General features: G+C 42.6%; 1 protein-coding gene across 2 annotated transcripts; it reads right to left on the reverse strand.

Moving 5' to 3' along the window:
• Window positions 1–1,125: 1,125 nt before the first annotated feature.
• On the reverse strand, window positions 1,126–14,317 carry LOC133380291 (uncharacterized). 2 transcript variants are annotated; one of them, XM_061617296.1, is made up of 2 exons: window positions 14,205–14,317; window positions 1,126–8,288 (listed from the first exon to the last, which is right to left on the reverse strand). In XM_061617296.1, the coding sequence occupies exon 2, from the start codon at window positions 8,284–8,286 to the stop codon at window positions 7,303–7,305; it is 984 nt and encodes a 327-aa protein (XP_061473280.1). In that variant the 5' UTR covers window positions 8,287–8,288; window positions 14,205–14,317; the 3' UTR covers window positions 1,126–7,302. The 2 variants fall into 2 exon arrangements, with proteins under 2 accessions (XP_061473280.1, XP_061473279.1); XM_061617295.1 differs by lacking the exon at window positions 14,205–14,317 and adding an exon at window positions 12,395–12,458.
• Between the last annotated feature and the right edge of the window lie 12,417 nt (window positions 14,318–26,734).

Genomic DNA, 26,734 nt, shown 5'->3' on the forward strand with positions numbered 1-26,734 from the left:
TACTGTACTTGCAGTAGTGCCAAGATAAAAGTATTATTATATGGGGTATGGAGAAGGTAATGTAGGGTACAGTGCAGAACAACTTGTCTGGGGAAGAAAGAAGAGACTATCTGAGAACTAGGCGTGCAGAGAGAACTGTGGGTGAAGAAACAGAAAAAGTGACAGAGGCAGGAATGCAGTTGTGGTGATGCAGAGAGGGGGTTGATAATGAATGAAGAAAATATTGATTTACATTAGTAACAAAAATGCTTTTCTGCAGATAACATTATGATGCAGCCCTTGTGAATTAATAAAAATGCAACACTGATCATACTAGCATATCTTTGCTCCGAGGATGGCACCATCTTTTTCAAATATAATAGAACTGGTCTACCTTTTTATACAGCTGCAGGGATGAACTTTTACCTGTAATTAGAGCAGAAGCTGTATCCACTGGGTGAGGGGGAGTTGTGACGTGTGTGTGTGTGTGTGAGAGAGAGAGAGATCTGGAGTTCATGTGTAACGATGCAAACTAACAAGCTGAATTTTGGATTTAGCTGAAGCAGCAGCAATAATCTTCTTGAGAGGCCAGCTAGTTCCATGAGACTGTCTTTTCCCTTTATGACAATAGGAGAAATGTCATCTTAATCACCATAGCTAGGAGATCTTTTAGATGTTTATTTACATAAATTCTCAAAGCACACACATAGTTATCAGACTACATATAGTACAGCAGGCTTGTTAGCTAGGCACTGACTTTTCACAAATGTTTGGACAGACGGTATACTAGAGGGGGAAAACGATATTATGGTATAGACGGCCAATATAGAGGTCCTTGGCCAGTTTGGTGCCCTTCAGATATTTGGGATAACAACTCCCATCAGGCCCAGCCAGCTATTCAAACCAATACAGTTCTGGACTGAAAGGGAGGATGCTGCAGAGCATGAAGCTTGAGAAGTACCATAGATGTGGAAAGAACATTAAAGACAAATACCAGGTGCATTAAGGAAAATCCAAAGAACCTTTCAAAATGTTCAAGGGGATGTTGGATGTATATATACACACAAACCCAATGCCATATCCTAATATGCTTTCAATATCCCTTCAATTTCACTTCTTCAAAATCACTTTTGAAATTGAAGGGATATTGAAAAGCATATTAGGATATGGCATTGGGTTTGTGTGTATGTATGCTTTAAAAAAAAAATCCACCAGACATACTCAAGTCCTTGTGCATCCCATGGCTCTTTAGTTCCTGATGTAAGTGAGCAATTTTCCATCACAGGCCATGGTTCCTAGAGTGATACATGGTGACCCTCTGAAGGATGTCCAGGGGAGAGTGATCAGGATATTGAGAGGTCTGGAACCAAGACCTCTGAGGAACAGTTGAAAGAGCTGGGGAACAAAAGATTAGGTTGAGATGTGCCAGTGATCTTCAAATATCCTGAAGGGTTCTCCTGCAGAAGATGGGACATACTTGACCTTTTATGCACCAGAGGGCAGAACTAGAACCAATGGGTGGAAATGGCAGGGAAGCAGACTGGCTATAAGAAACTTCCTAAGGGTAAATGCTATTTAACATTGGACCTCCAATCACCGTATGATTCTATGATACAGAAATCCCCCTGAAATATCAGGAGCTAGACAGTAAAGCATCCTTATAGAAGAGTATTTGTTTAACATCTTTCTAGCCTCTTTTAATGGCTGGAGGAATTTTCAAACAATTCTAGGGAGCTACCTTGGATTAGCACTATAACAATTGCATTCATGTGCAAGATTTATATCCTAGTTCTGATTCACATTTGCATACACCTCACTTGCTTTCTCTACACTCTGTTGCTAGCAACTGAATGTGTGAACTCACTCCACTGTAAAGTATTGTGTGTGAGAGAGAAATGATGTGAAGTTCTATTTGTCGATATGTGGCAACTCATACACACACATAAATAAACCAAGTGTTTCATGTGGCCATTGTTCACACACACACTTTCCCTATCTGGGCTGGCACCAGGAGTGACTGGGCTCTTGGGTACCAGCCTGCCTGGACCCCCTGCTTCCAGCCCCCCCAGACCGTGCAGGACCTCTCCACCTACCTCTTCTCCCTTTCTGTGAATGACCTGCACGCAGCGCCAGGTCACTGTCATCAACCAATATGGTGGCAGAGGCTTCTTTAAGGGACTGATTCCCCCACCACCATATTTGTTGATGCCATGCGTGCGCTCACATGCCTGCCACCAGTCAAGATGGCAGTAGGGACATCATTCCTTTAGAGAAGCCTCTGCTGCCATCTTGGTTGATGGCAGCTGCACAAGCAGCATGCAGGACATTCACAGAAAAGGAGAAGAGGTAGGTGGAGTGGGCAGGCGCCACAGGCCAGCACAGTTGGAGAGGTTGGGAGCTCTGTCTCTACAATCTGTGACAGGGTCAGGAGTTGACCCTGCCAAGGATTGCAGAAGGGGAACGCTATTCCCACACCCTAAGAAGGGGCCCTGCACGGATCTCTCTGGGCCGCAGGGGCCGTCAGGCAAGGCCCTACCTGGCCACCCTTTTGCACCGGCCCTGCTCCCTATGGCCTACTGCTTCCCACAAATCATACTTCCAAGTATGTGTGCCAGGGATCATAGCCATGGGGCAAGAATTAAGGTGGCAATCTGTCCCACCGTTTTTGACAATATGGTACAGCAGAAAAACATAAGGGGAAAGTAGGGATGGATCATAAATTCAACTGGGTTTTCATATTAAGGTGAATCTGTCATATTATCACTTATGAGGACCAAAACACAGCCATCCTTGAAAATTCACACTTCTTCGAATTTTGCAAAACAGCTCGCCAACCAAGCAATGTTTACAAAAATACATAGGGAAAGTGTGCATAAAAATAAATATGAGTGAAGATAAGATACAAAACTGCATTATATAATAAGAAAATGCTTGCAAAAACTTGTACACTAGTCAAAACTGTCTACAAAATGTATTTATTAGGAGAAATGCCAGCTAAAATGCTGGAGGATTTTCATGAGGATGTTTTAAAATTACTGCAGTAATGTGGAGAACTGAATTTAAGATTGGAAAAATGAGAAACCAACATTAACAGATTTTTCCATCCTTAGGGGAAAGTTCTTAAATTAGTTTTATCAGTCAAGCTGTACTCTGAACGTGTACAGAGCCAGCCACCTCGCTGTCAGTTTCTCCTATATACATGTAGCTGCTGCTTCCTGATGGTTTTATTTTTAAAGCATGCATATTAGCAATTTATTTCCTGGGAGTGGAAATACATCATAGATCTAAAAACATGTTTACTTTGAAATCTCAGGGAGTGCAATAAAGCTTACTTACTAATAATGCATGTTTACTGGGAAGTGCGTCATGCTGATTTGGCACATACTCCTAATTAGCTATGTGTAGGTTGAAGCTTAGAGCATAACATTAATTTTATTTTTACTCTGACTTTCTGTTCATGACCGAATCCACAAGGCAGCTCGCAAAGACATATGACACTGCAGATAGCATGTTATGAGCTTTGTCCTAGGTACAGTCATAGCAATGTTTGGAACATGTGACTGTTTTTGTTATCCGTTTTCTTCCCCCAAAGGCTGTACAAGCTTGATTAGCAGCAAACACCATGGAAATGGCTTTACTTTTTCACTTCATCTATTGATTGAACCAAAAGCAGGAATGAACACTGATTCCAGATAGAACATTTTTTGGTAAGCACGTTTGAATGACAATATAGTAAATTGCATATTTGATGAGATGTCTCTTTTAAGTGTACCATATGCACAATAGAGACAGTGTGGCATTGACAAAAATCTACAGGGTTCACAGAAGATGATGAAAAGCACATGGTCATTTTGGGTGGAGACAAATATACAGTTCGTGTACAATCATTCTGGAATTCACTGCAAATTTATACAGTAATGAATTGCTATTAATAGTCTCGTTAGACTGGACCATGGAATTAATGAGCTTATTTAAGTCAAACTGTTTACTCTCCCTATACTTTTATTATTTTTGAGGCTTGGTCTACAACAGCATGAGGTGGTAGACTGGACCACACCATTTCAGACTACAAGTGGGGGGTATTGCCTTTGAATGCTTCCCCTATTGAAAAAAAACTCCTTCCAAATACAAAAACTACCACATCAGAAAGAAATGTTTAATTCCCAGCTCTTTGCTTGCTACGCTGGGTTTCTATTTTTTTCCTATTTTTTTAAAACCACATAGGGAAGCTTTAAAAATGTTTCTCCTTATCTAAAATCCCCTCACAGATCTACAATTTCCAGGACCCTTAACAAACTATAGCTCCCAGGATTTTTTTGGGGGGGAGAGGATAATGTGCTTTAAATGTATGATGTGTACACACTCTGTGTCTGTCCTACCACAAATGTAAACAAGACACCTACAAGCGCAGTCCTGTAATATCTCCCATTTAACTGGGTATAGGATTGCACCCTATGTCATTGAATGTATTGTGGTTTGTCCTTGGATTTGAAGCTAACCTATCTCCATCTCACATGGTGATTTTTCTACTGATACTGGAAATAGGATTCTGTCTTATTCTATTCAGAACTAAAGCTTCCTCATCAATCAAAGCTCACATGGCAGAGTTAATATTCATATCACCTCTTCCAATATGAGGAGGGAGGGTTTGCAAATGTTTATCATTTCCCCTCCCAAGATTTGTAGTGTTTAAAAATGAAGGTTTCTAGGAATAACACACCAATTAAATTACCTCTACTGGTCATGCCTGCAACAGCCAATAGTACAAAATAGCAACTGTGCAGTACCCCTTAGGTCCAGTTCAGGCATTACAAAGTCAGTGGATATATATGCCTACATATCCAAGCTATATCTAGCAACAAATCAAAGGGATACACAATTTTTGAGTTATGTACATGGTAATTCTGAGTCCACATTACATGTGTATACGGTAAAAAGAGAGAGTAGTGTATGGGAGTTACGAGGAACAAACTACAGGAGCATGCAGTGCTTTTGCTAATGTGGCAGCATGTGAAGCAGGCAGCCATTTGAATGTCACATGTACGGTAAGAGTTAGATACTGTACATAATATAAAATTACATGCTAATAAAGTTGATGCAGAAAGTAGTACAACACGCTTTGAAAAAAATGACACACTGCCGGCTGGGTTACTGAGATGCAAAAAAGGGGTCTGTTTGCGTAAAAAAAACAAAATGATAAAACACCACCACTAGACATGCAGCAAGAAGATACAGGAGAGGCATAGGCAGCCCAATTTTAGCAATAATTTCCAGACAAGTCTGGCTCGGTCTCCCTAAATTAGAAAGAAACAGAGTAATCAGTCCCCTGTTTACTAATTTTATATCAATAGTCATATGTGGCATTAAACACAGCAGCACTCGACGCATGCGTGTAAAACAATTGTCCTGGAGAGTGGGACTGGGAACCACTTAATATATCTGGACACCAAAAGGTGGCAAACACCTACTTGCTTCTCTCTATTGGTGACAAGGCCTCCAAGTGACAGGATTCAGGATAACAGATAAAGGAACTTCTACTGCTGCTGCAGTGCACTGGAGAAAGTACAGGGTTCCTTAACTGCTTATTGTAGAGTAACCAAAACCAAAATACATTTTCTTCATTATTATGCTTGTAGAACAAATAAAAAGCATTTGGTTATATGGTTTAGCAGATGTAACTTACTGGGGCGCAAAGGAGCCTGCTACAGTACAGGACTGTTTGGCCACTGCTCAGGAAAGAGCCGGGACCTTCCTTTGTCTTAGGAAGTGGCAGCTGAGGGGAAGGGCCTAAGCCCTATAAAGAAAGATGATATGCAACATAAAAGTAAGGGTGAAACTACAAAGGCTAGGATAAACTGGCTATAAGTGGATACAGCCCTATAGCCAGGGTGAGGCTGTGCTTCGCCCTGTCCAGATTTTTTGGGGGGCGGGGGGAAGGTTATTTAATTTGTGACATGGCAGACAATCATAGCCGCCATTTAAAGAATGACAGCTTGTTTTAGGAACAGGAGCAATTTAAGAACAGGACCCAATTTAAGAACAGGACCATCTGAAAAAATCAGTGAATAAGGCAGAGCTGTAATGTAAATACAGGAGTTCACTGTATCCTTAACATCCTTTTTTCTTATGAAACAAAACAAAATGCTAGTAATTTAATTCCTGGTGTTCAAATTACATTTTCTAGTAACTTGACCTTTACACAGCCGGTTATGTAAGTTAGCACACTCTCTGCATGGCAGGCGAGTGAAGGGGAAGGTCACTGCCTTTCCTGTCTGACCCTCACATCCTCTCCACCAGTGTCTGTCTGTCTGTCTGTCGTGAGGGTCCTGGATGGCATTATACACCTCTCTCCTCCCAAAATGCACCACCTAGAAATGTGGCTTCCCCACCTAATAAGGAAGGCTGACTGCAGGGCTGAGCAGATGTAAATACAATCTACCTTGGGAACCTGGCGATCCAGATAGACAAAAGGAAAACAAATTCTTCACACAACAGATCATGAATGTATGGAATTTGCTGCCCAAAGATGTGGTGGTTGTCATTAAGGTTGGGCAGCTTTAAAGGAGAAATTAGACAGATTCATGGAGTATAAATGTTTATCAGTGGCCATTAGCCAGGATGGCTATATCACGCCCCCATTTTTAGAGTCTGTTAATTGAATAGTGTGGCGCCAAGAGTGTGGGAGGGCTGTTGCCTTTGTGCCTGGCTTGTGGGCTCCCCAGATACATCTTTGGCCTTTGGTCTGATCCAGCTGGGCTTTTCTTGAGTTCTTTTGCCCTGATTAACATAGACGTGTGTTTCTATGCCCTTCTGGATTAGCTCTCTCTCCCTCTTTCTCCAATGGTGATGTTAAAAATCCCACAAGACTGAAGTTTTTCTGTTTGGGGCGGGGATGTAGATGAAGCCTCTGTGTCCCCACTCTGTCTTCTAGATGAATTCTTAAAATGCTTGCACAACTGATATTTGTGTGCAGGACTGGCACATGTGGAATTTTAAATTTTGTTGTCAAGAAATGCTTCTGCAAAACTGTACAGCTGCATCCTGAACACTCTAAAGAGATCTGCTTATTTAGTGTATGTACCATCTATATTCACCCAGGTTACAAAATGTATAATCATTACAGTCATTATCTGAATATCTAAGATGACTGAGCCTGCAATGTTTTCTCCATTCAGCACTGCAATTTGTTCTGCTCACTTGATTCTCTGAAGTTCTGGATGTTCTTCAGGTCATTTGGACAATGCAGTCTGCAGTGTACATCGACTGTCTATGAACACAGGTAGAAGTGATGCCCTCCATATTTTCCTCAAATGAAGTAGTAACTCATGATTCTTCAATGGCAGGGAGCAGGCAAGCTCTCACCTTGGCTTCTTTCCAAGCACTTTGGTATTCTGAAATCCAGTCACAGCTAGCATTTCTTTGATCAATGGTGAAGTATCGCACACTGCCTTCTCGGTTACTCACCTGTCCTTTCACATTGTGATTATAAATGGAAGGCTTTGGTCGCTCTTTGTCAGGGCTGGCTGCTGCCTTCAGAGTCTGTTGCTCTCTTTGTGAAGATCTCAAACTTTTGGCCCCCACTGGAGTTTCTCTGGGTGGGTGCAGCCAGATTGATTTACCATTAACAATGAGAGGATCATTTTCTTTCTGATTTGGACCACTCTCCAGAGTTAGCATCCTGCCTTGGTTTTTCAGACTTCTTAGCTCTGGGCTGCTGTTTTCTCTCTGCATCGGTCTTGGGGAGGGGAGCCTGGGTAAGGTGACATCAACTGGTTCCTCCAAAGTTTTTACTTGAGGTTCAGATAGACTGGCACCATGGAAGTCATGCTGCGAATAGTCAAGGTGAGTGTTATTACTCCCATTAGGATAACTCCACCAACGAGTCTTCTCAGCTTCTGCATACAGCTCTTCTAGTGGGTCAGCCTTAGAGCTTGAATAGGCTTTGATACGATCAAGAATGAAGCTGTTTCTTTCTAATGTTCTCACACTAGGAAGGATGTCAATTATTTTATATCTGGAGACCATTTTAGGTGTCTCAGACAAGTTAAAGACCCTGTGACTATTGTGTAGCATTCCCAGCTTCTCTATGTCTTGGACTTTACGCTTACTTTCAGGTAGCACCAGAAAGGTAGGTCTTGCCAGCTGGCAGATAGACTGAAGGTAGTCTTCACCTGAACAAGAATCTGGGCTCATGCAAGCATTTCCAAAATCTTTTGTGTTGCTTGTTATGTCATCTAGAATATCCTCAAGGGCTTCACTTATGGTTGGAAGAGGCTTTGCTATGTTCAGTCTTATCCGAGGAGCCATTACTGTAAAGAATATGCAGGATATAATTAGCCAATGTGAGTGCACTGGAAATATATTGCTGAAATGATCACATTTTATAAACAAGCATCTCATAGCATAATAAATGTAAAGTTTCTTCTGTTGAAGTAGTAGGTGTAGGCATATGTAGGTGTTCTCGAAAAGCACATTACAGTACTTACAAAGAGTACTCTCCATTCATAGCTTATTTTGCATTGGAAAAAATACCTTGTCTGCCAGAGATGTCTGTGGATTATGTCACCCCAAGATAGATTTAACTGAGGGGAATGGATGGTCCAAAGCAACTCATTCTCTGTAGATCATAGACACATTCCTTTAAACCTGCACTGAACTAGTTTGCTGGCCCCCATGACTGACTGAAGACCAGCCCAGGACTGGACATTATTTTAATGTGGTTGAGTTTCTATTGTGAGCATGGGGGAAGAGTAAAGGCAATGAACACAGTTTTTCAGGACACTTCTATCATTCCTGTTCTTTGTTACAAGCTAACAATGTTGAACTGGGAACGGAGCTGTCTGTCTGATGGACTTTTAGTAAAACTACTGATTAAGCTATCACCAGCCTCTCCTGAACGTGGTTTTTAAAAAGAGACTTCCAAGGGTGAATCTCTGACTGTGTACACATCATACCTCTAAAGCACATTTTCACTCCAAAGAATCCTGGGATCTGTAGCTCTTTAGAGTGCTGTAAGTTGTACCTCTGTGAGGTTCCCAGGATTTCTGGGAGGGGAGGGATGTGGTTTCAAGGTATGCTGTGTACCACAGAAAGGGAAATCCACAAAATCATATCAATGAAAAAATAAACATTTGAAAAAAGAGCAAGAATACATTTGAATAAGAGTACAAGAAAACTATGACTGAAAAGCAGTATATAAATGTTAAATAAATATTAGAAATAAAGAAATAGAAAGCCACACAAATAGTGGCATTTATTTATTTTTAATTAATTAATCCCACCCTTCCTCTCAGAAGGAGACAAGGAGAGCAAACAAAAACACTAAAATCACTTTGAAAAATATTAAAACAAACAACTAAAAACATCTTTAAAAACTAAAAAAGCAACTCCAGCACAGACACAGATTGGGATAAGGCTTGTTGAAAGAGGCAGGTCTTCAGTAGGTGCCAAAAAGATAACAAAGATGGTGCCTGTCTAATGTTTAAGGGGAGGGAATTTCAGAGTGTTGGTGCTACAACACTTAAGGTTTGCTTCCTTTGTTGTGTGGAACAGACTTCCTGATAAGATGGTATCTGCAGGAGGCTGCAGAGCACAGTGATTGACTAGGTATATAAGGGGTAAGACAATATTTCCTGGTCCCAAACTGCATAGGGCTTTGTGCACCAAAACTAGAACTTTGAACTTGGCCTGGTGGCTAATGGGCAGCCAGTGAAATTCTTTCAGCAGCGGGTAACATGTTGGTGATATTCTGCCCCAGTGAGCAGTTGTGTCACCACATTTTGTACCAGCTGCAGCTTCCAGAATAACCTCAAGGGTAGCCCCACATAGAGGGCATTACAGTAATCCAACCTGTAAGTTACCAGTGCAGGGACAAGAGTGATCAGGCTACCCCAGTCCAGAAACAGCCGCAGCTGTCTTACCAGCCGCAGCTGGTAAAAGGCCCTTCTAGCCATTGGGCCTCTAGCGACAAAGATGGATCCAGGAGCACCCCCAGACTACCGACCTGCTCTTTCAGAGGGAGTACAACCCCATCCAAAGCAGGCAACTGACCAATTATCCAAACTCAAGAACCACCAACCCACAGCGTCTCCATCTTGCTAGGATTCAGACTCAGTTTATTGGCTCTCATCCAGCTCACTACTGAGTCCAGGCACCAGTCCAGGGGTTGCATGGTCTCTCCCACTTCAGACGTTATAGAGAATTAGAGCTGGGTATTGTCAGCGTACTGCTGACACCTTGCCCCAAATCTCCTGATGACCGCTCCCAAGGGCTTCCTATAGATGTTAAACAGCATGGGGGACAAGATGGTACTCTATGGCACCCCACAACACAGCTGGAAGGGGGCCAAAAGACAATCACCCAATGCTATTATCTGAAAACCACCCTGGAGATAGGATTAGAATCACTGTAAAACAGTGCTGCTGATACCCATCTCACCAAGTCAGCTCAGAATGATACCATGGTCAGTGACATCAAAAGCCACTGAGACATCAAGTAAGAATAACAGGGTCACACTCCTCCTGTCCTTCTCCTGATAAAGTTCATCAATCAGGGCAACCAAGGCCGATTCAGTCTCATAACCAGGCGTGAACCCAGACTGGAATAGGTAAAGATAATCTGTTTCATCCAAGAGTACTTGCAATTGCTTCGCCACAAGACTCTCGATCACCTTCCCTAAAAGGGGGGGATTTGCATCCAGGCAGTAGTTGTCACAAACCAATAGGTCCAGCATGGGCTTTTTCAGGAGCGTTCGGATCACCACCTCTTTCAGGGTGACTCCTTCCTCTCACAAAGACATTTTGACCATATCCTGGATCCACTCGGTCATATCTCACCTGCAAGCTTTAATAAACCAAGAAGGGCAAGAATCGAGAGAACAAGTTGCTGGCCTCATTGTTGCAAGCACCTTGTCCATGTCATCAGACTGCATCAACTGAAACTGATCACAAGAAGTTGGAGCAGATGTTGCACTGGACACCTCACTGGGGACTACAGTAGATGTTGATGGGGCATCAAGATTGCTACGGAGGCAAGCAACTTTACAATTCACAGTGGGCTTCTGAAGGGTCGAAAACTCAATTTCCTGGAGTTCATGTTAACAGATCCCTGACAATATGAAAAAGCCCCACTGGATGGCTGCTTGAGGATACAATGGAGGCAGAGAAGTGGGTCTTCTTTGCCACCCTCACCGCCACACAGTAGGCTCAAGTCAGAGTGGTTTCCTGGTGACAGAGATGAAATTCTGTAGACCACAGCAACTCCTCCACCCAATCCCTGCAGCCTGAGCTGGTGTAATACAGGCATACCCCGCTTAAAGTAGCTTCACTTAAAGTAGCCTCGCTATAAAGTACACACTCCACCATACCCCGCTTAAAGTACGTGCGCTTTGCAACAATGGACACTTTATTGGCATGACGCCGCTGCCATCTAGTGGTGATTGTGTGCAGTACAAGTGAAGATAATTGCTTCACTTTAAGTACATTTTCACTTAAAGTACACTCTCCGGTCCCATTGTGTACGTTAAAGCGGGGTATGCCTGTAATGAGTATCTAGGTGAGCAAAGCTGGGTCAGATCAACTCCTCCCAGCCCACCCACCCAGGTCTGGGTAATGCACACCAAAGTGTCACCCTCATCCATGATTAAATCGTGGATGCGTGTGGTCTTATTGTGTACAGATCTGGTGTTAAACAATAACTAGTGGGCACAGCAGATGAGCAATGAGAAACCCGTACATGGGAGGAATGGGAGTGAGGAACAAGGCAGAGATAGCCTTGCCCCTTTCTAAAATGTTGGACTAGGACCTGGGAGTCCAGCGTTCAAATCCCCACTCAGCCATGAAGCTCACTGGGTGACCTTGGGCCAGTCACCATCTCTCAGCCTCAGGGTTGTTGTGAAGATAAGAGGAAGAGAACCATGTATGCTGCCTTGCGCTCCTTGAGGGGAAAGTGGAATATAAATGCAATTTTAAAAATAAGGAAAAAATAGTTAGCATCATTAATGAGTTAAAATCCCTGGACGGTATTCAACTAACTTTTTGCACAAGTGCAAGGATTAGCACTGGTGGAGTAGGATTTCTCCCCTCTCCTACCCCCATACGTGCCCCACACCATCCCCAAAGCTGTCCTGGAGAATTGGGAGAAACCCAGAACAGATTTAAGGGACACACAATCGGAGGAGAGGGGGGTTTTGTTTTGTTGTGCAAGGAATATCCTTGCACAGATGGAACCTTAGCATTATGTTGAATACAATCTCCTCATCTTTAAGTGAGCAATCCCTGTTCTAGACCACATTCCCCCACAACTGCCAGTCAGCCTTCCATGCTGTCTGCACATGCTTAGACCTCCTTGGGCTGTTTTTGGGTTCCTCTCCCCCAGATTAGTGTTGTTTTCTAAATACATTTGTACTTTTACTAACCTTTGGGTTTTTCCAGGCCTGCTGATACCTCCCTCTTCTTCATCAATGGTGCCATTTTGGCTGTATAATTGAGTTTGATGACTGATGGGCAGGGCAAAATTCAGGAGTTAGGTACAGGAGTTGGAGATAAGATTCAGAAGTAGACAGCAACAAAATGTTGGACACAGCTACACTGCCAATTTTATCCAGTTTTATCACAAAGAATCCTCAGCAGCCTCACCAAGCTACACATACTGGGGTTAGAAACACTCTTACTGTTCTGTCGGTTCCAGTGCATCTCCACCTCTCTTTTCTGAAATGGGGGCACACGAGGCTAGTCAATCCCCTCTCCTTTTTATGGTAAAACCTGGTGGGATCAGCTCAAGTGCATTTTTTAAAAATCGCTTCAAGAGATTTCACAACTGACCAGCATATCATCCTGTTCCCTCTCCAGATGTGGCCAATGGACACTCTTTGCTGTAGGTGACTAGAGTGCTCACAGCTCAAGGTTCTTCAAGGGAGTCTTTGACAGGTTCAAAGGAGTTCCGTTGTGTGGTGTAAATCTATCCAAAGAGGAACATTCTTTTCTACCCTCGATATGGGGAGGTTATAAGACTCACAGTGACTGCTCCCTATTAAATAACACCTTGCTCGGCGCCTACAACTGCTAGACCTACAATTGAACAAGAAATAGCTTTCTTCTCTTACACACAGGGCCTGGGAAACTGGAGCACCATAATCTACTTTTATCAAATTGTTATGCCTAGTCACTTAAAAGAAAAGCGTACTTGTTTTTTTAAAAAAGGTTTCCAGACTCATTCACTTTGATAGTCATCAAAGTGGCGTTGGACTTTGCCATTGAAATCACCAGTTGATCAGGAGAAAAGGCTGGCATGGCTCTTCCCATCCATTCTCTGCAGGGCTCTGTCCTCACCCCTGTCCCTCACCTGCAGTGGCACACAGGCTCTGGATGTGTTACACCAGCCTTCATAGACCTGGTGCCCTCCAGGGTGTGGCCCAAAACAGTTGGATGGCACCAGATTGACAAGGGCTATGCTACATAGCAAGGGAGGGGGCTGGCCAGATGACAGGAAGATGGTCGGAATGGGGAGGAAGAGATGCTGAAGAAATGCAAAATGTAAAGGTGGTAACTTTATGAGGAAAAAAAGCAATACAATTCAGTATTTGCTGGTGGAAAAAACACACATTAAAAGCAACTACAGCAGCTTAATCTAGCCCTCTATTTTCCTCCTCCCCTTATTTAACTCTAAAATCCATAGTTGTGCAATATTAGGACTATCTAAGATATTAGAAAATATCGGCAAGCTTTTGAGTTCACTAGAACTCTTCATCAGGCAAGATGCTACATAAAACAGGGTGGGAAATCAAATGAGGGTAAAGGTAGAGTAAAAATAATTAGGTCCTATGTTGCAGCGCATGATTTAACTGTGATTTATTTAAACCCAGATGTAATGTCCTTTTCACCCCACATCCTTAGCACATTGTACCGTAGTAGGTTTTGCTTAAATCCATAGGATTGCAAATGCACCAAACAGAGAAAACATCTCACCGGCATTATTGCTCCTGAGGTCATATGTACAGTGCTCACAATGTGGCTGTCTGCCCTCCACTGCTTCTCTAGGCGCTCTTTGGTTTCCCTGCTTCCTTGGCCACAAAAATCACAAGCTCTACTAACCTGGCATTGGCGGCCTAGCCACTCCTGTCTATTTAGTCTCTCTCTTCCCCCCACGTCTTTGAGCTCTAAATTCTAATCACAGCATTCATGATGGGCGACCACATTTTCTATTTGAATGCTCTGCTCTTTTCTTACCTGAGTGTAGTTTGTGGCTGCTACAGCTTGACTGTTTCTAAGCCTCCCGGCTCAGCTTTTCTCCTGTGCTGTCTGTTCTCCTCGATTCCAGCACCGAATATGTGCTGTCTAAACCAAGGCTGCACATCAGGGTAGAAGCTTTCAGTCAGCTGATTCAGTTGCTTTTTGGCTGTTGTTGCTAAATATAGACTGGTCTATGCCATTCTGTTTCCTCAGAATTCTAATTTGATAAGTGCCTCATGTTACTGGAAAGGTCGAAAGCAGGGAGGGGGGGGAATTCCAAAATGAGCTCCATGGCAAATAATTCATTGACTTTTGGCAGAATAAAAGCATTAACTTATGCTTTCTAGTTTGAATTATTCAAAAGACCCAGTGCAATTGAGAGGGAGTAACTCTATGTGTTTTGCATTTGCATCCATGGGAAGTGGTTAGCAGCATGTTAAACCAAATTCCAAGCTGCTCACTCTGCTGATGTGGGGAAGTAGAGGTTTTAAAAATACACATGGAGCTTACAATTCACATGCATTCTGTTCTGTTTTCAGGTAATATGGAGTAGCCAAAGTCATCTGTCTGTATTCTAAAGCAGGAATGGGAAATCTGTGGCCCTCTAGTTGTTGATGGACTCTTAATTCCCAGCCAGTTATGCCAATGGTCAGGAATGCTGGGAGTTGTATATAAAAGTTGTTCTTATAGATAAGAACATAAGAATAGCCTACCTAGTCCATAATCCTGTTCTCACAGTGGCCAACCAGATGCCTATGGAAAGCTGAATGCAAGAGCACTCTCCCCTCCTGTGGCTTCCAGCAACTGGTATTCAGAAGCATAGACCTCATGGTTAGTAGTCACTGATAGCTTTATCCTCCATGAATCTGTCTAATCCTCTTTTAAAGCCATCCAAGATGGCAGCTATCACTGCCTCTAGCAGGAACGAATTCCATAGTTTAATATCCACTGTGTTTTGTCTGACCTGACTCTTCCAGCTTCAGTGAATGTCCCTGAGTTTTATGCTGAGAGGAAAAAAGACATTTCTCTATCCGCATCCTCTACACCATGTATACACCTCTATCATGTCTCCTCTAACTCATCTTTTCTCTAACGAAAAAGTCCCAAATGTTATAACCTTTCCTCATAGGGGAAGTCCAACAACACCTGGAGGGCCAATGGTTCCCCACAGAAAACCAATATATGCTTCACTATTCTGGGAGATACTTTCTGTTCAGGAGAGGAAAAACTCCCTCCCTGCTTCTCAGTTTATACACTGCAATGTATATATAATTTCAGTCAGGAAGGATTATTCAGTGATAGGCCTTGACCCATTGATCATATGACATAAAAATATATGAAAGATGCTGAACTCAATATGAGCCTTTGGTCTGATGCAGCAGGGCTCTTGTATTATGAACCACTACCTCCCTACCTGCACATACACACACACTTGGAATTCGTTGTGGAGGAGGGAAAAAACAGATACAATATGGATCTGACCCAAGTTAATACAATTAGGATCCACCACCAAGCAAGGCAGATTAAATCTCACTGTGTATTTAACAAGTCAGTACAAACCTGTGGATGTGCGAAAGGGACAAATGAGCTAAGCAGAAGGCATGTCAAGCAAATCCTCATCGTGACCATCTTCCATCTGGGAACTTATGTCCTCACAGTGGGAGGCTGTGTGGATCCAGAATTGGCCTCCACAGTCACCTATGGACCCACCGTTAAAGACCTTATCTTGGAAGACAATCTTACTGAGCCACGAGTGATCGCCAATGAATGAGTGATGAATTTCACAAGTCAGTACAAACCTGTGGATGTGCTCCAGTATATACTGTATCTTTTTACCTCTGAATTCTAGCAAAATGGATGGATGGATAGTTAGATGAATGAATGTTAAATTCTGAAACAAGCTTTTTCCCATGTGTGTCTGAGTGGATGCACCCGCAAGCATGCATGCACACGCACAGACAGAGAGAGATTCCTTTCTCCTTGTTGGGAGAAAGCGTAAACATGGCTTTTCATTCTCATTTGTATCCAAAGCCTGTTGTTTTGTATTTCAGGGTGAAACAACGATGACTTTCCTTCTAGCAATAAGAATTGCTAGAAGAACTGCTCAACTGAAATACAACGGACAACTTTTCATTCGGGCTTTCCATAATATCGATGAAGTTTCAGCTTGTTCTGTTTTGAACCCATTTTGGCTGTGGTGGGTTATTCTATTTTCAAAATTTCCAAATTGATAAAAATAAAAATTTGAAGTACTTACTTTTTCAAAGAGAAACAAATGCCTTTCCTCCAATATTCTCAAAAAGACATTTACTAAGGTTTTGGTAATCTGCAAATTTATGTATATTTATTTGCTAAAAAGACAGATGATAAATTGACATCTCTAGTTATAGGTTTTATTGATTTACATGCAGAAATAAGTAAATAATGCATTGCATCAAGTAGAATGAAGCATTTTCTCTATACACTTCGCTGCTTTTAATAATTGATGGACTAAAAGCATTTTTGAATGTCTTTAGTGTCACATACATATTTCAACAGACACTCGTTTTGCATCCAAAGCATTCCTTTAATATAGTGTAAAAAAGACTTTTATTTACCTCTTAAGCCACTGCTTTTCTAGTGCTTCTTCAGTTTGGTTGTCATCACTCACAAATGTAACCTTTGAAAAATCCCTTGCCTTTAGAGTGCCTGAAGCTGAAGAAAGTGTCAGTATTTATTTATACCCTTTAAGGAATACAATAAATCAGGATGTGTACAGAAGAAAGGAAGATGGCAACAGGGGCAGTGCTGGTTCAAACAAGCAGATAACTACTTAACAGACTGGAACAATGGGGCTACATTTTAACTTGTCGCTTTCCAGATGCATTCTCCTGAGCTCAGTTGTCAGTAGAAGGACACATTCTTGAAAGTGCCCATCATATCCTACATAGTGGGTATAATAGAAAACGTATGTGCAGCAGTATAAGCATGAGATGGTTTAAGCTTTTCACAGTGTGGTGGTTGCTGGGAAGTTCATTTCACCACATCCACAAAAGGAGGCCTTCTCCTTCAAGTAACACAGGGGCCATCAACCTTTTTTGGACCAGACATTTCAAATTTTGAGAGAGTGCTGGGGGCACCAGACACAAAATGGTTGCTATGGGTCATGGCATAACATGAAATTGCTGCCCTGCACTCCTACTGGGAGGAAGGGCAAGATATAAATGTAATAAATAAATAAATAAAATTAGAGAGTAGTCAGGGGGGAGTTTTGTCCATATTTCCATACTAGAAAGGGCTTGACCTGTTGAATTTCTGCTTTCTTAAAGGCACAAGAGCACCTTTTCCCCCCAATGCCAAGCCTAAACCAAGTCTAGGCTGCCATCCCATATCCACTTACCTAAAAGTATGCCCCATTAAACACAAAGAGACTTCTGCACAAACATGTATACCATTGTACTGTATGCTAATGATACAGTGAATTCTTAATTAGTCCTTAGTCTTTAGCTCCTGCAAAGCAGGAGACATGCCTAATCCTCTTTGCAAATCTTTCACATTTCTCTTTTGGGGGGGAGGAAAATCCTTTTACATTCACCCACACTTATTGTGTAGTACTATTTGCAGAAAATAATTTCTAGGCACTACCTGATCTCAGACGAGCCCACCACAGGAAAGATGCATCCTGGTAACTAGGAAAAGAGGAAGGGCAAACTATGGAGATTCCAAGGACAAGAAAAAAAGGCAGAAGCAAGAAAATGCACTAAAAGGGAGGGGGAAACAGCAGCACTTTAGGATCCCAGGAGTTCGTATTGCCTGGTGTGCAAACAATTCACTTATCAATCACAGCTCTGACTTCACTGCAGCCAGGCTGGCTCATTTCACAGAAATCACTTAGTAGGTACCTGCACCTTTTGCTCCATGCTTTTCATTCTAGGACAGCTAGAGACTTGTTCTTTCTAAGAAAATGAAAGCTCAAAGGCTGAGCCACTTGCTGGGGAGCAGTGATGGCCTTTGTGGATGTCATGGTGCCTGTGGGCACTGGGTTGGCAACCCCTGAAATAATATGCCAAGAACTGAAGATGTGCCTGTGATGTTCCTGTATTAATGTATATATGGTAAGTGCTGTTTGTATAGAAGATACATGGTAAGTGGAATGAAAGAGGAGGGGGGAGTAAATGAGCAGTAGAATGCTGGATGATTGGCTGAGTGTTTGGATGGCTGAGAGTATAAATGGAAGGATGACAGTTGAATCTGGGTGGACGTGAGTGGGTTGTTTTGGTGGAGTTGGGAGGTGGGTGTGAGTTGGTGTATGTCAGGAGAGTGTGGAGAAGGAGGGAGGTGGAGTTCGGATTAGTAATAAGTCAAATATCACAGTAATAGATGAAACCATAAGCTTGTAGATCATTATCAAAGTTATCTTGTTATTAATGTTATTTAATAAATACTATTTTGGTTTACCGAAGGCCTGATCCTTGGCTGGGGTTTCACAGACCAGAAGGGAGGGTAAGGTAATAACCAAGGCTGAAGGGAAACAGTAACAAATGGTGGCAGCGGTGAAGAGGAGAAGATAACATTATAAGTATCCAGAGCAACCCCGAGTTATGAGTTATCTGCATTGATACAAGGGGGTTGGGAACAGCATAGGCACACAGTCACGAATGTAACCGGATAGAGAGACTCAGGCAAGGTCTCTGGAAACATTGGTTGTAGAACGTGACTGGTGGTACTGCCTAGCAGGGGGATCTATTGAGATCTGTGCTAGAGCGGAGAGAGAAACCATAAAAAAGGACAGTCCGGACTGGTGGAGTCCCTGGTGTTGCCTAGTGAAAGGCAGTAGCCACGAGCAGGTAGGAACCTGACAGGGAGAGCCAGGAAAATTAAAAAGGTAGCAGAGCAGCTTTTAAACTGACTGAGGGGGGAAACCCGACAGGAGCTGAGAAAGGTCCGGTTCGGAATAAACCTCCCCTTTGGGATAAAAACCAAAGAAATGATGAAATTTTAAAAGGGGTAGGCCTAGAAGTAGGCATTGTGAGAGCAGGGGCACAGGATATAAATTCAGAAGAGCAAAATTACCACAGGCCTAACCACAAGTGCCAAAGACACTTGAAGAGAGACACTGCTTACAAGTGCCTGTACGCTAATGCTAGGAGCCTCCGAACCAAGATGGGAGAACTGGAGTGCTTGGTCTTAGAGAAGAGCATTGATATAGTGAGCATAACCGAGACCTGGTGGAATGGAGAAAACCAGTGAGATACGTTTATTCCTGGATATAAACTATATCGGAAGGACAGGGAAGGACGTATTGGTGGCGGAGTCGCTCTATACGTGAAAGAAGGCATTGAATCCAGCAAGCTTGAAACCCCAAAAGAGGCAGACTCCTCCACAGAATCGTTGTGGGTGGTGATACCGTGCCCCAGGAGGGACTTAATACTGGGAACGATCTATCGTCCCCCTGATCAAAATGCTCAGGGAGACCTTGAGATGAGATATGAAATTGAGGAAGCATCCAAACTAGGAAATGTGGTAGTAATGGGTGACTTCAACTACCCAGACATAGACTGGCTGCATATGTGTTCCAGTCATGACAAAGAAGCAAAGTTTCTAGATATTCTAAATGACTATTCCCTAGATCAGTTGGTCATGGAACCGACCAGAGGGACGGCAACCCTGGACTTAATCCTCAGTGGGGACCGGGACCTGGTGCGAGATGTAAGTGTTGTTGAACCGATTGGGAGCAGTGACCACAGTGCTATTAAATTAAACATACATGTAACTGGCCAATTGCCAAGAAAATCCAACACGGTCACATTTGACTTCAAAAGAGGAAACTTCACAAAAATGAGGGGATTGGTAAAAAGAAAGCTGAAAAACAAAGTCCAGAGGGTCACATCACTCGAAAATGCTTGGAAGTTGTTTAAAAACACTATATTAGAAGCTCAACTGGAGTGCATACCGCAGATCAGAAAAGGTACCACCAGGGCCAAGAAGATGCCAGCATGGTTAACGAGCAAAGTCAAGGAAGCTCTTAGAGGCAAAAAGTCTTCCTTCAGAAAATGGAAGTCTTGTCCAGATGAAGAAAATAAAAAAGAACACAAACTCTGGCAAAAGAAATGCAAGAAGACAATAAGGGATGCTAAAAAAGAATTTGAGGAGCACATTGCTAAGAACATAAAAACCAACAACAAAAAATTCTATAAATACATTCAAAGCAGGAGACCATCTAGGGAGACAATTGGACCCTTGGATGATAAGGGAGTCAAAGGTGTCCTAAAGAACGATAAGGAGATTGCAGAGAAGCTAAATGAATTCTTTGCATCTGTCTTCACAGTGGAAGATATAGGGCAGATCCCTGAACCTGAACTAACATTTGCAGGAAGGGATTCTGAGGAACTAAGACAAATAGTGGTAACGAGAGAGGAAGTTCTAAGCTTAATGGACAATATAAAAACTGACAAATCACCGGGCCCAGATGGCATCCACCCGAGAGTTCTCAAAGAACTCACAGGTGAAATTGCTGATCTGCTAACTAAAATATGTAACTTGTCCCTCGGGTCCTCCTCCGTGCCTGAGGACTGGAAAGTGGCAAATGTAACACCAATCTTCAAAAAGGGATCCAGAGGGGATCCCGGAAATTACAGGCCAGTTAGCTTAACTTCTGTCCCTGGAAAACTGGTAGAAAGTATGATTAAAGCTAGATTAACTAAGCACATAGAAGAACAAGCCTTGCTGAAGCAGAGCCAGCATGGCTTCTGCAAAGGAAAGTCCTGTCTCAGTAACCTATTAGAATTCTTTGAGAGTGTCAACAAGCATATAGATAGAGGTGATCCAGTGGACATAGTGTACTTAGACTTTCAAAAAGTGTTTGACAATGTACCTCACCAAAGGCTTCTGAGGAAGCTTAGCAGTCATGGAATAAGAGGAGAGGTCCTCTTGTGGATAAGAAATTGGTTAAGAAGCAGAAAGCAGAGAGTAGGAATAAACGGACAGTTCTCCCAATGGAGGGCTGTAGAAAGTGGAGTCCCTCAAGGATCGGTATTGGGACCTGTACTTTTCAACTTGTTCATTAATGACCTAGAATTAGGAGTGAGCAGTGAAGTGGCCAAGTTTGCTGATGACACTAAATTGTTCAGGGTTGTTAAAACAAAAAGGGATTGTGAAGAGCTCCAAAAAGATCTCTCCAAACTGAGTGAATGGGCGGAAAAATGGCAAATGCAGTTCAATATAAACAAGTGTAAAATTATGCATATTGGAGCAAAAAATCTGAATTTCACATATACGCTCATGGGGTCTGAACTGGCGGTGACCGACCAGGAGAGAGACCTCGGGGTTGTGGTGGACAGCACGATGAAAATGTCGACCCAGTGTGCGGCAGCTGTGAAAAAGGCAAATTCCACGCTAGCAATAATTAGGAAAGGTATTGAAAATAAAACAGCCGATATCATCATGCCGTTGTATAAATCTATGGTGCGGCCGCATTTGGAATACTGTGTACAGTTCTGGTCGCCTCATCTCAGAAAGGATATTATAGAGTTGGAAAAGGTTCAGAAGAGGGCAACCAGAATGATCAAGGGGATGCAGCGACTCCCTTACGAGGAAAGGTTGCAGCATTTGGGGCTTTTTAGTTTAGAGAAAAGGCGGGTCAGAGGAGACATGATAGAAGTGTATAAAATTATGCATGGCATTGAGAAAGTGGATAGAGAAAAGTTCTTCTCCCTCTCTCATAATACTAGAACTCGTGGACATTCAAAGAAGCTGAATGTTGGAAGATTCAGGACAGACAAAAGGAAGTACTTCTTTACTCAGCGCATAGTTAAACTATGGAATTTGCTCCCACAAGATGCAGTAATGGCCACCAGCTTGGATGGCTTTAAAAGAAGATTAGACAAATTCATGGAGGACAGGGCTATCAATGGCTACTAGCCGTGATGGCTGTGCTCTGCCACCCTAGTCAGAGGCAGCATGCTTCTGAAAACCAGTTGCCGGAAGCCTCAGGAGGGGAGAGTGTTCTTGCACTCGGGTCCTGCTAGCGGGCTTCCCCCAGGCACCTGGTAGGCCACTGTGAGAACAGGATGCTGGACTAGATGGGCCACTGGCCTGATCCAGCAGGCTCTTCTTATGTTCTTATGTTCTTATGAAGGGCGTCACAGTGCCTACTGTTCCTGAAAAGCTCATAGGATATCTCGATGACTGTCTATTTTATTCCTTTCTTTCTGACATTTCTAACCTTTCACACCTTTTTACAGAAAAATGCAATCAAGATGACTTGATTATGTAAACAATAAAACAGCAATCAGCAATAGCAATCAGCAACAGCAATGATCTAAAATGGTTTACAGAAACATTAAAAGCAACAGGACTAGTAAAACACTTAAGAAAAGGAATATTATAGGAACATGGTGGGCACCAGACTTGGGAGGGGGGGATTTGAAGCAGTGCTGATAATGGGTCCCTCATTCACCCGAGCACCCCCATTTACTAGGGCAGGGGTCATCACTGCTTGTGGCAGCTGCCGCGTGCTTTTTCTGCTACTGCTACCACCATCACTTTGGTGGTAGTGCCATTAACCCCTCCACTGGACCCCCAGACACACTTCAGCAGCAGACAATTTTTGAATGAAAGCTTAACTCAGCTCCCATCCATGGAGCCACCCACAATCTTACGTTGCCCAAAATGTAATGCCCTGACCCATAGATTTATACCCTGGCTGATAGATTTATGAAATCAGATTTATGGCTCACAGCATTACATTTGGGATAACTTAAAATGTCAGGTGCCCACCAAGGATGGAAGATGAGCTTGGATTCCATTCAAAAGTGGCACCACCTGTCTCTGGTAGAAAAGCATGTGGGGGCCCAGTGAATGGTGGTGCGGTCAGGTTGGGTAAATGAGAGGACCTTCCAAGCTCCTAGAGCTCTTGTCCATTGTCTGAGTGCTGGCACGGAGCCTGTCTGGGAAGAGCAGCTGAAACATTTAACCTATTTATTTAACCTATACTTGCTACTTGGGTGTTTTTTAAAAACTTCTTTTAATTGTTTTTATAATTGTATAAACTGTGTTACTTGTTTTTCATTGTATGGTTATATTGTTGCAACCTGCTCTGGGACCTTGATGAAGGGCAAGTAAGACATTGAATAAATAAGCAAATAGTAAGTAGTACATGTCCACTCTGGTATCCCAAACATGAGGTTGGTGTTCTAAGGTGAACTATAGATAAGGCCACACTGAGTCTGATTGCAACAGTGTTGCTCCAGATTACATGGTCTTGCTAGAGCATTTAATGAAAATGTTGCTAAGACACTGATAGCTTCACATCCTGGACAAATGCATGTCGAGGCATGTTGAGCTATCTCACCCAAGTCAAATCAAGCATTTGGTGAGAACACTAGGTAAGCTGGAGGCGTGGGCTGCTTCTCTCACCCATTATTCCAAGCTTGGCTGCCACCTCAGAATGTACAATTTCTTCAAGTGGCATTCCTTAATCTGAGGGGGGGAGCAATGTGCGGTTGTTGCCAAGATATTTTTAAAGATATTTTAACTGGGTATCCACTGTCTACCTGCAATGAGGATGTTGCTCTGAGGCTAGTGTCACTAGTAGTGGCAGATCCCAGCTATGCCATCAGCCTGAATTGCAGGAAGCAGCTAGGAGATTAAACAATCCAGGGCACTATACCACCAACGTTCTTAGAATGCACCTGGTCCGGGACAGTCAGCACCAGTTCCTCTTGCTAGGGAAAGAGTCAGAGATGTCAAGCAGAAAGGGGAACAGGTGCACAGGGCAGAGTGAAAATAAAAAGTCTCTCTCACTCTCAAGCTTCCTACCCCCCCAAACCAGAAGCAACTTATGTAGACAACTATGGAGGATGGGGGGGGGAGGTACAGGTCCATGAGATAGAAGTTTCCAATGCCAGTTTATACCTCAAATAAAGACACTTTGCTTGCTGCTCTAGCACCTAGGGGAACTTACTTAATGCCATTGAATGCTCACAAGCAAAACTGCAGGGAGGAAGCTATTCCCTTTCAATCCTTCCTCCAAAATAAAGGCACTCTTAAAAGCATCTAGAAGTGCTGCTCCTGTTTGTCTGAACTTTGGCAGATAGCAAGCATGAGAGACATGCCCCTATTTTCAGACCAGCTGCCCTCAAAACACCAGGGGAAATTATCCCTCTTTTTTGTAAGCTGTCCATCTGAAATTTGGCCTGGATCATCTCCTCAAAAGGGTCTATAATGCTTGCAAATTTTATCGAATTCTGCCAAAACATATAAAAGTTATAGATTTTTTTTCTTTTCTTTTCAAAAATGCCAAACTTTAAAGGTACCCAGCACAAATTTTCCTGGACACATTTGCCTGTAATTTGGTAGGCTTTGTCTACTCTGGAGGGGCTACTATGCCTACAAATTAAATCCACTGCTGTCAAATGGGAAAAAAGAGCCACTTTTGGTTTCCTAATAGTGAAAGTGGTGGGAGGGGGAACAAAGCCTCATTGTTTCCCCCCATAGCAAACTCAGGCTCAACCCAGTTTTCTCAATCCAGAATTGTTCATGCCCATTCTCAACAGGCTGCTTTCAATCTAGATTGATTCTAGAACATGCCATCCACAAGGGTAGGTGTGGTTACTTGCTATGTGCTTGAAAACCATCCCCTTGGTTATGCAGAGCTTGGAAAAGTTACTTTTTTGAACTACAGCTCCCACCAGCCTAATCCAGTGGCCATGTTGCCTAGGGCTGATGGGAGTTGTAGTTCAAAAAAGTAACTTTTCCAAGCTCTGGTATGTTATCCATGCTTTTTCCTCCATCACATATCTCAGGTGAATGAAGAAGGAAGCAGTGATTGCAACCTTGATATACATCCATCCACAATGTCATTTGCCAGGTGTGGATATACCCGCCCCCCATTGCTGGGACCACCTACGTCTGTTTTAAAATGGACACACTGCAGGGTAATGCAGAATCAATCTGCAATGAGCTTGTATTTTCAAAATGACACCAGCTTCTCAAGAAGCACTTGTCAGAGTCAAAACATATGCAATAGATCTAGACTGTGTGTGGGCAACATAGAAAAAACAAGTGCTCAGCCTCCATTGATTCTAGAATAAAATGTGTGTACACAGTCTCAGACTCTGAGCCAAATCAGGCAGCCTCTGAAGTGCTCTGGACCAAGGCGTTTTGTATTCTGAAGCATCACATTGGGGTCTAAACTGAACCTTATGGTTGATGCACACCCCTGTTATTAACACATTTTTCATAGAATTAGTATAACTGCTGATATACCCCATAGTTAATACTATTAATAATGTTTGAAATAAGGCTTGTGGTTTGATTTTAACTGTTACTAAAATAGTATTTTTAAATATATTTTAAATTCACAATGTATTAAATCATTTATTTTCTTTCCATTCCTATTATTATTAATTTATTACCCACCCTTCACTCTGAGGTCCCAAGAGGGTGTTATAACAACTTAAAATACATTATTAAAACCAACATAAAATCAGAAACATCACACAAAAAGTAGGGTGGGTCCTAAAAATATATATCTCAGGTGGCAAAGGCTAGGGTAAACAGGTGCATCTTCAGCATTCTCCAAAACTATGTGCATGTCTCTGTGGGGAGGGAGTTTCACAACTTAGGGGCTGCCACAAAAAGTGCCCTCTCCTGGGCCACCACCACACCTGGCTTATGAGAGTCATGAAACAAGGGGGCTCCCTCTGCTAACCTTGACACTCTCTCTTAACACCTAAGGGAAGGAGGTGGTCGTTCAGATATTTGAGTCCCAAGTTGTTTAGGGCTTTAAACACTAGCATGAGCACTTTAAATTGAGCCCAGAAATGAAATGGCAAACAATGCAGCTGTTTTAAAACAGGGGTTATTTGTGATCTAAATGGAACCCCAGCTGGTAATCTGATTACTGCATTTTGGACCAGCTAAAGTTTCCAAGTCAGCCCCACATAGAGTTCATGGCAATAATCCAATCTGGAATATATCAGAGCATGGAGTCCAGTGGAGTACATTTGGGTCCAAAAGGGGCTGTGCTGCTAAACCAGCTGGAGATGGAAAAAGGCACTCCTAGCCCCTGAAGCCACCTGAGCCTCCAGTGACAGTGTGCTGAATCCAGGAACAGCCCCAAGCTGCAGACCTGCTCCTTCCAGGAGAGTGCGGGTCTGTCCAGAACATGGTCATGTGTAGCTTAATGAATATTAAGTGTAGTTACAAAGTGGCATGTTATTCTTGCTTAACATTTGTTTGCTAGTGAGTTATTTGTCTCAAAGCAAGTGCTTTCATTTTTCAAACAGCCATACCTTACAAGTATGCATGTGGGTGGAGAGGGCAGGGCTTCCTACATTCATTCATTCATTCATTCATTCATTCATATCCCGCCCTTCCTCCCGGCAGGAGCCCAGGGCGGCAAACAAGAGCACTAAAAACTTTAAAACATCATAAAAAGAAACTTTAAAACACATTAAAACAAAACATATTTAAAAATGTTGCTTAAAAAAAGCTTTCAAAACATCATCTAAGATTAAAAACGTTTTTTAAAAAAGAAGATTTAA

This window comes from Rhineura floridana, chromosome 3, assembly GCF_030035675.1.
Source record: "Rhineura floridana isolate rRhiFlo1 chromosome 3, rRhiFlo1.hap2, whole genome shotgun sequence".
Taxonomy (NCBI): domain Eukaryota; kingdom Metazoa; phylum Chordata; class Lepidosauria; order Squamata; family Rhineuridae; genus Rhineura; species Rhineura floridana.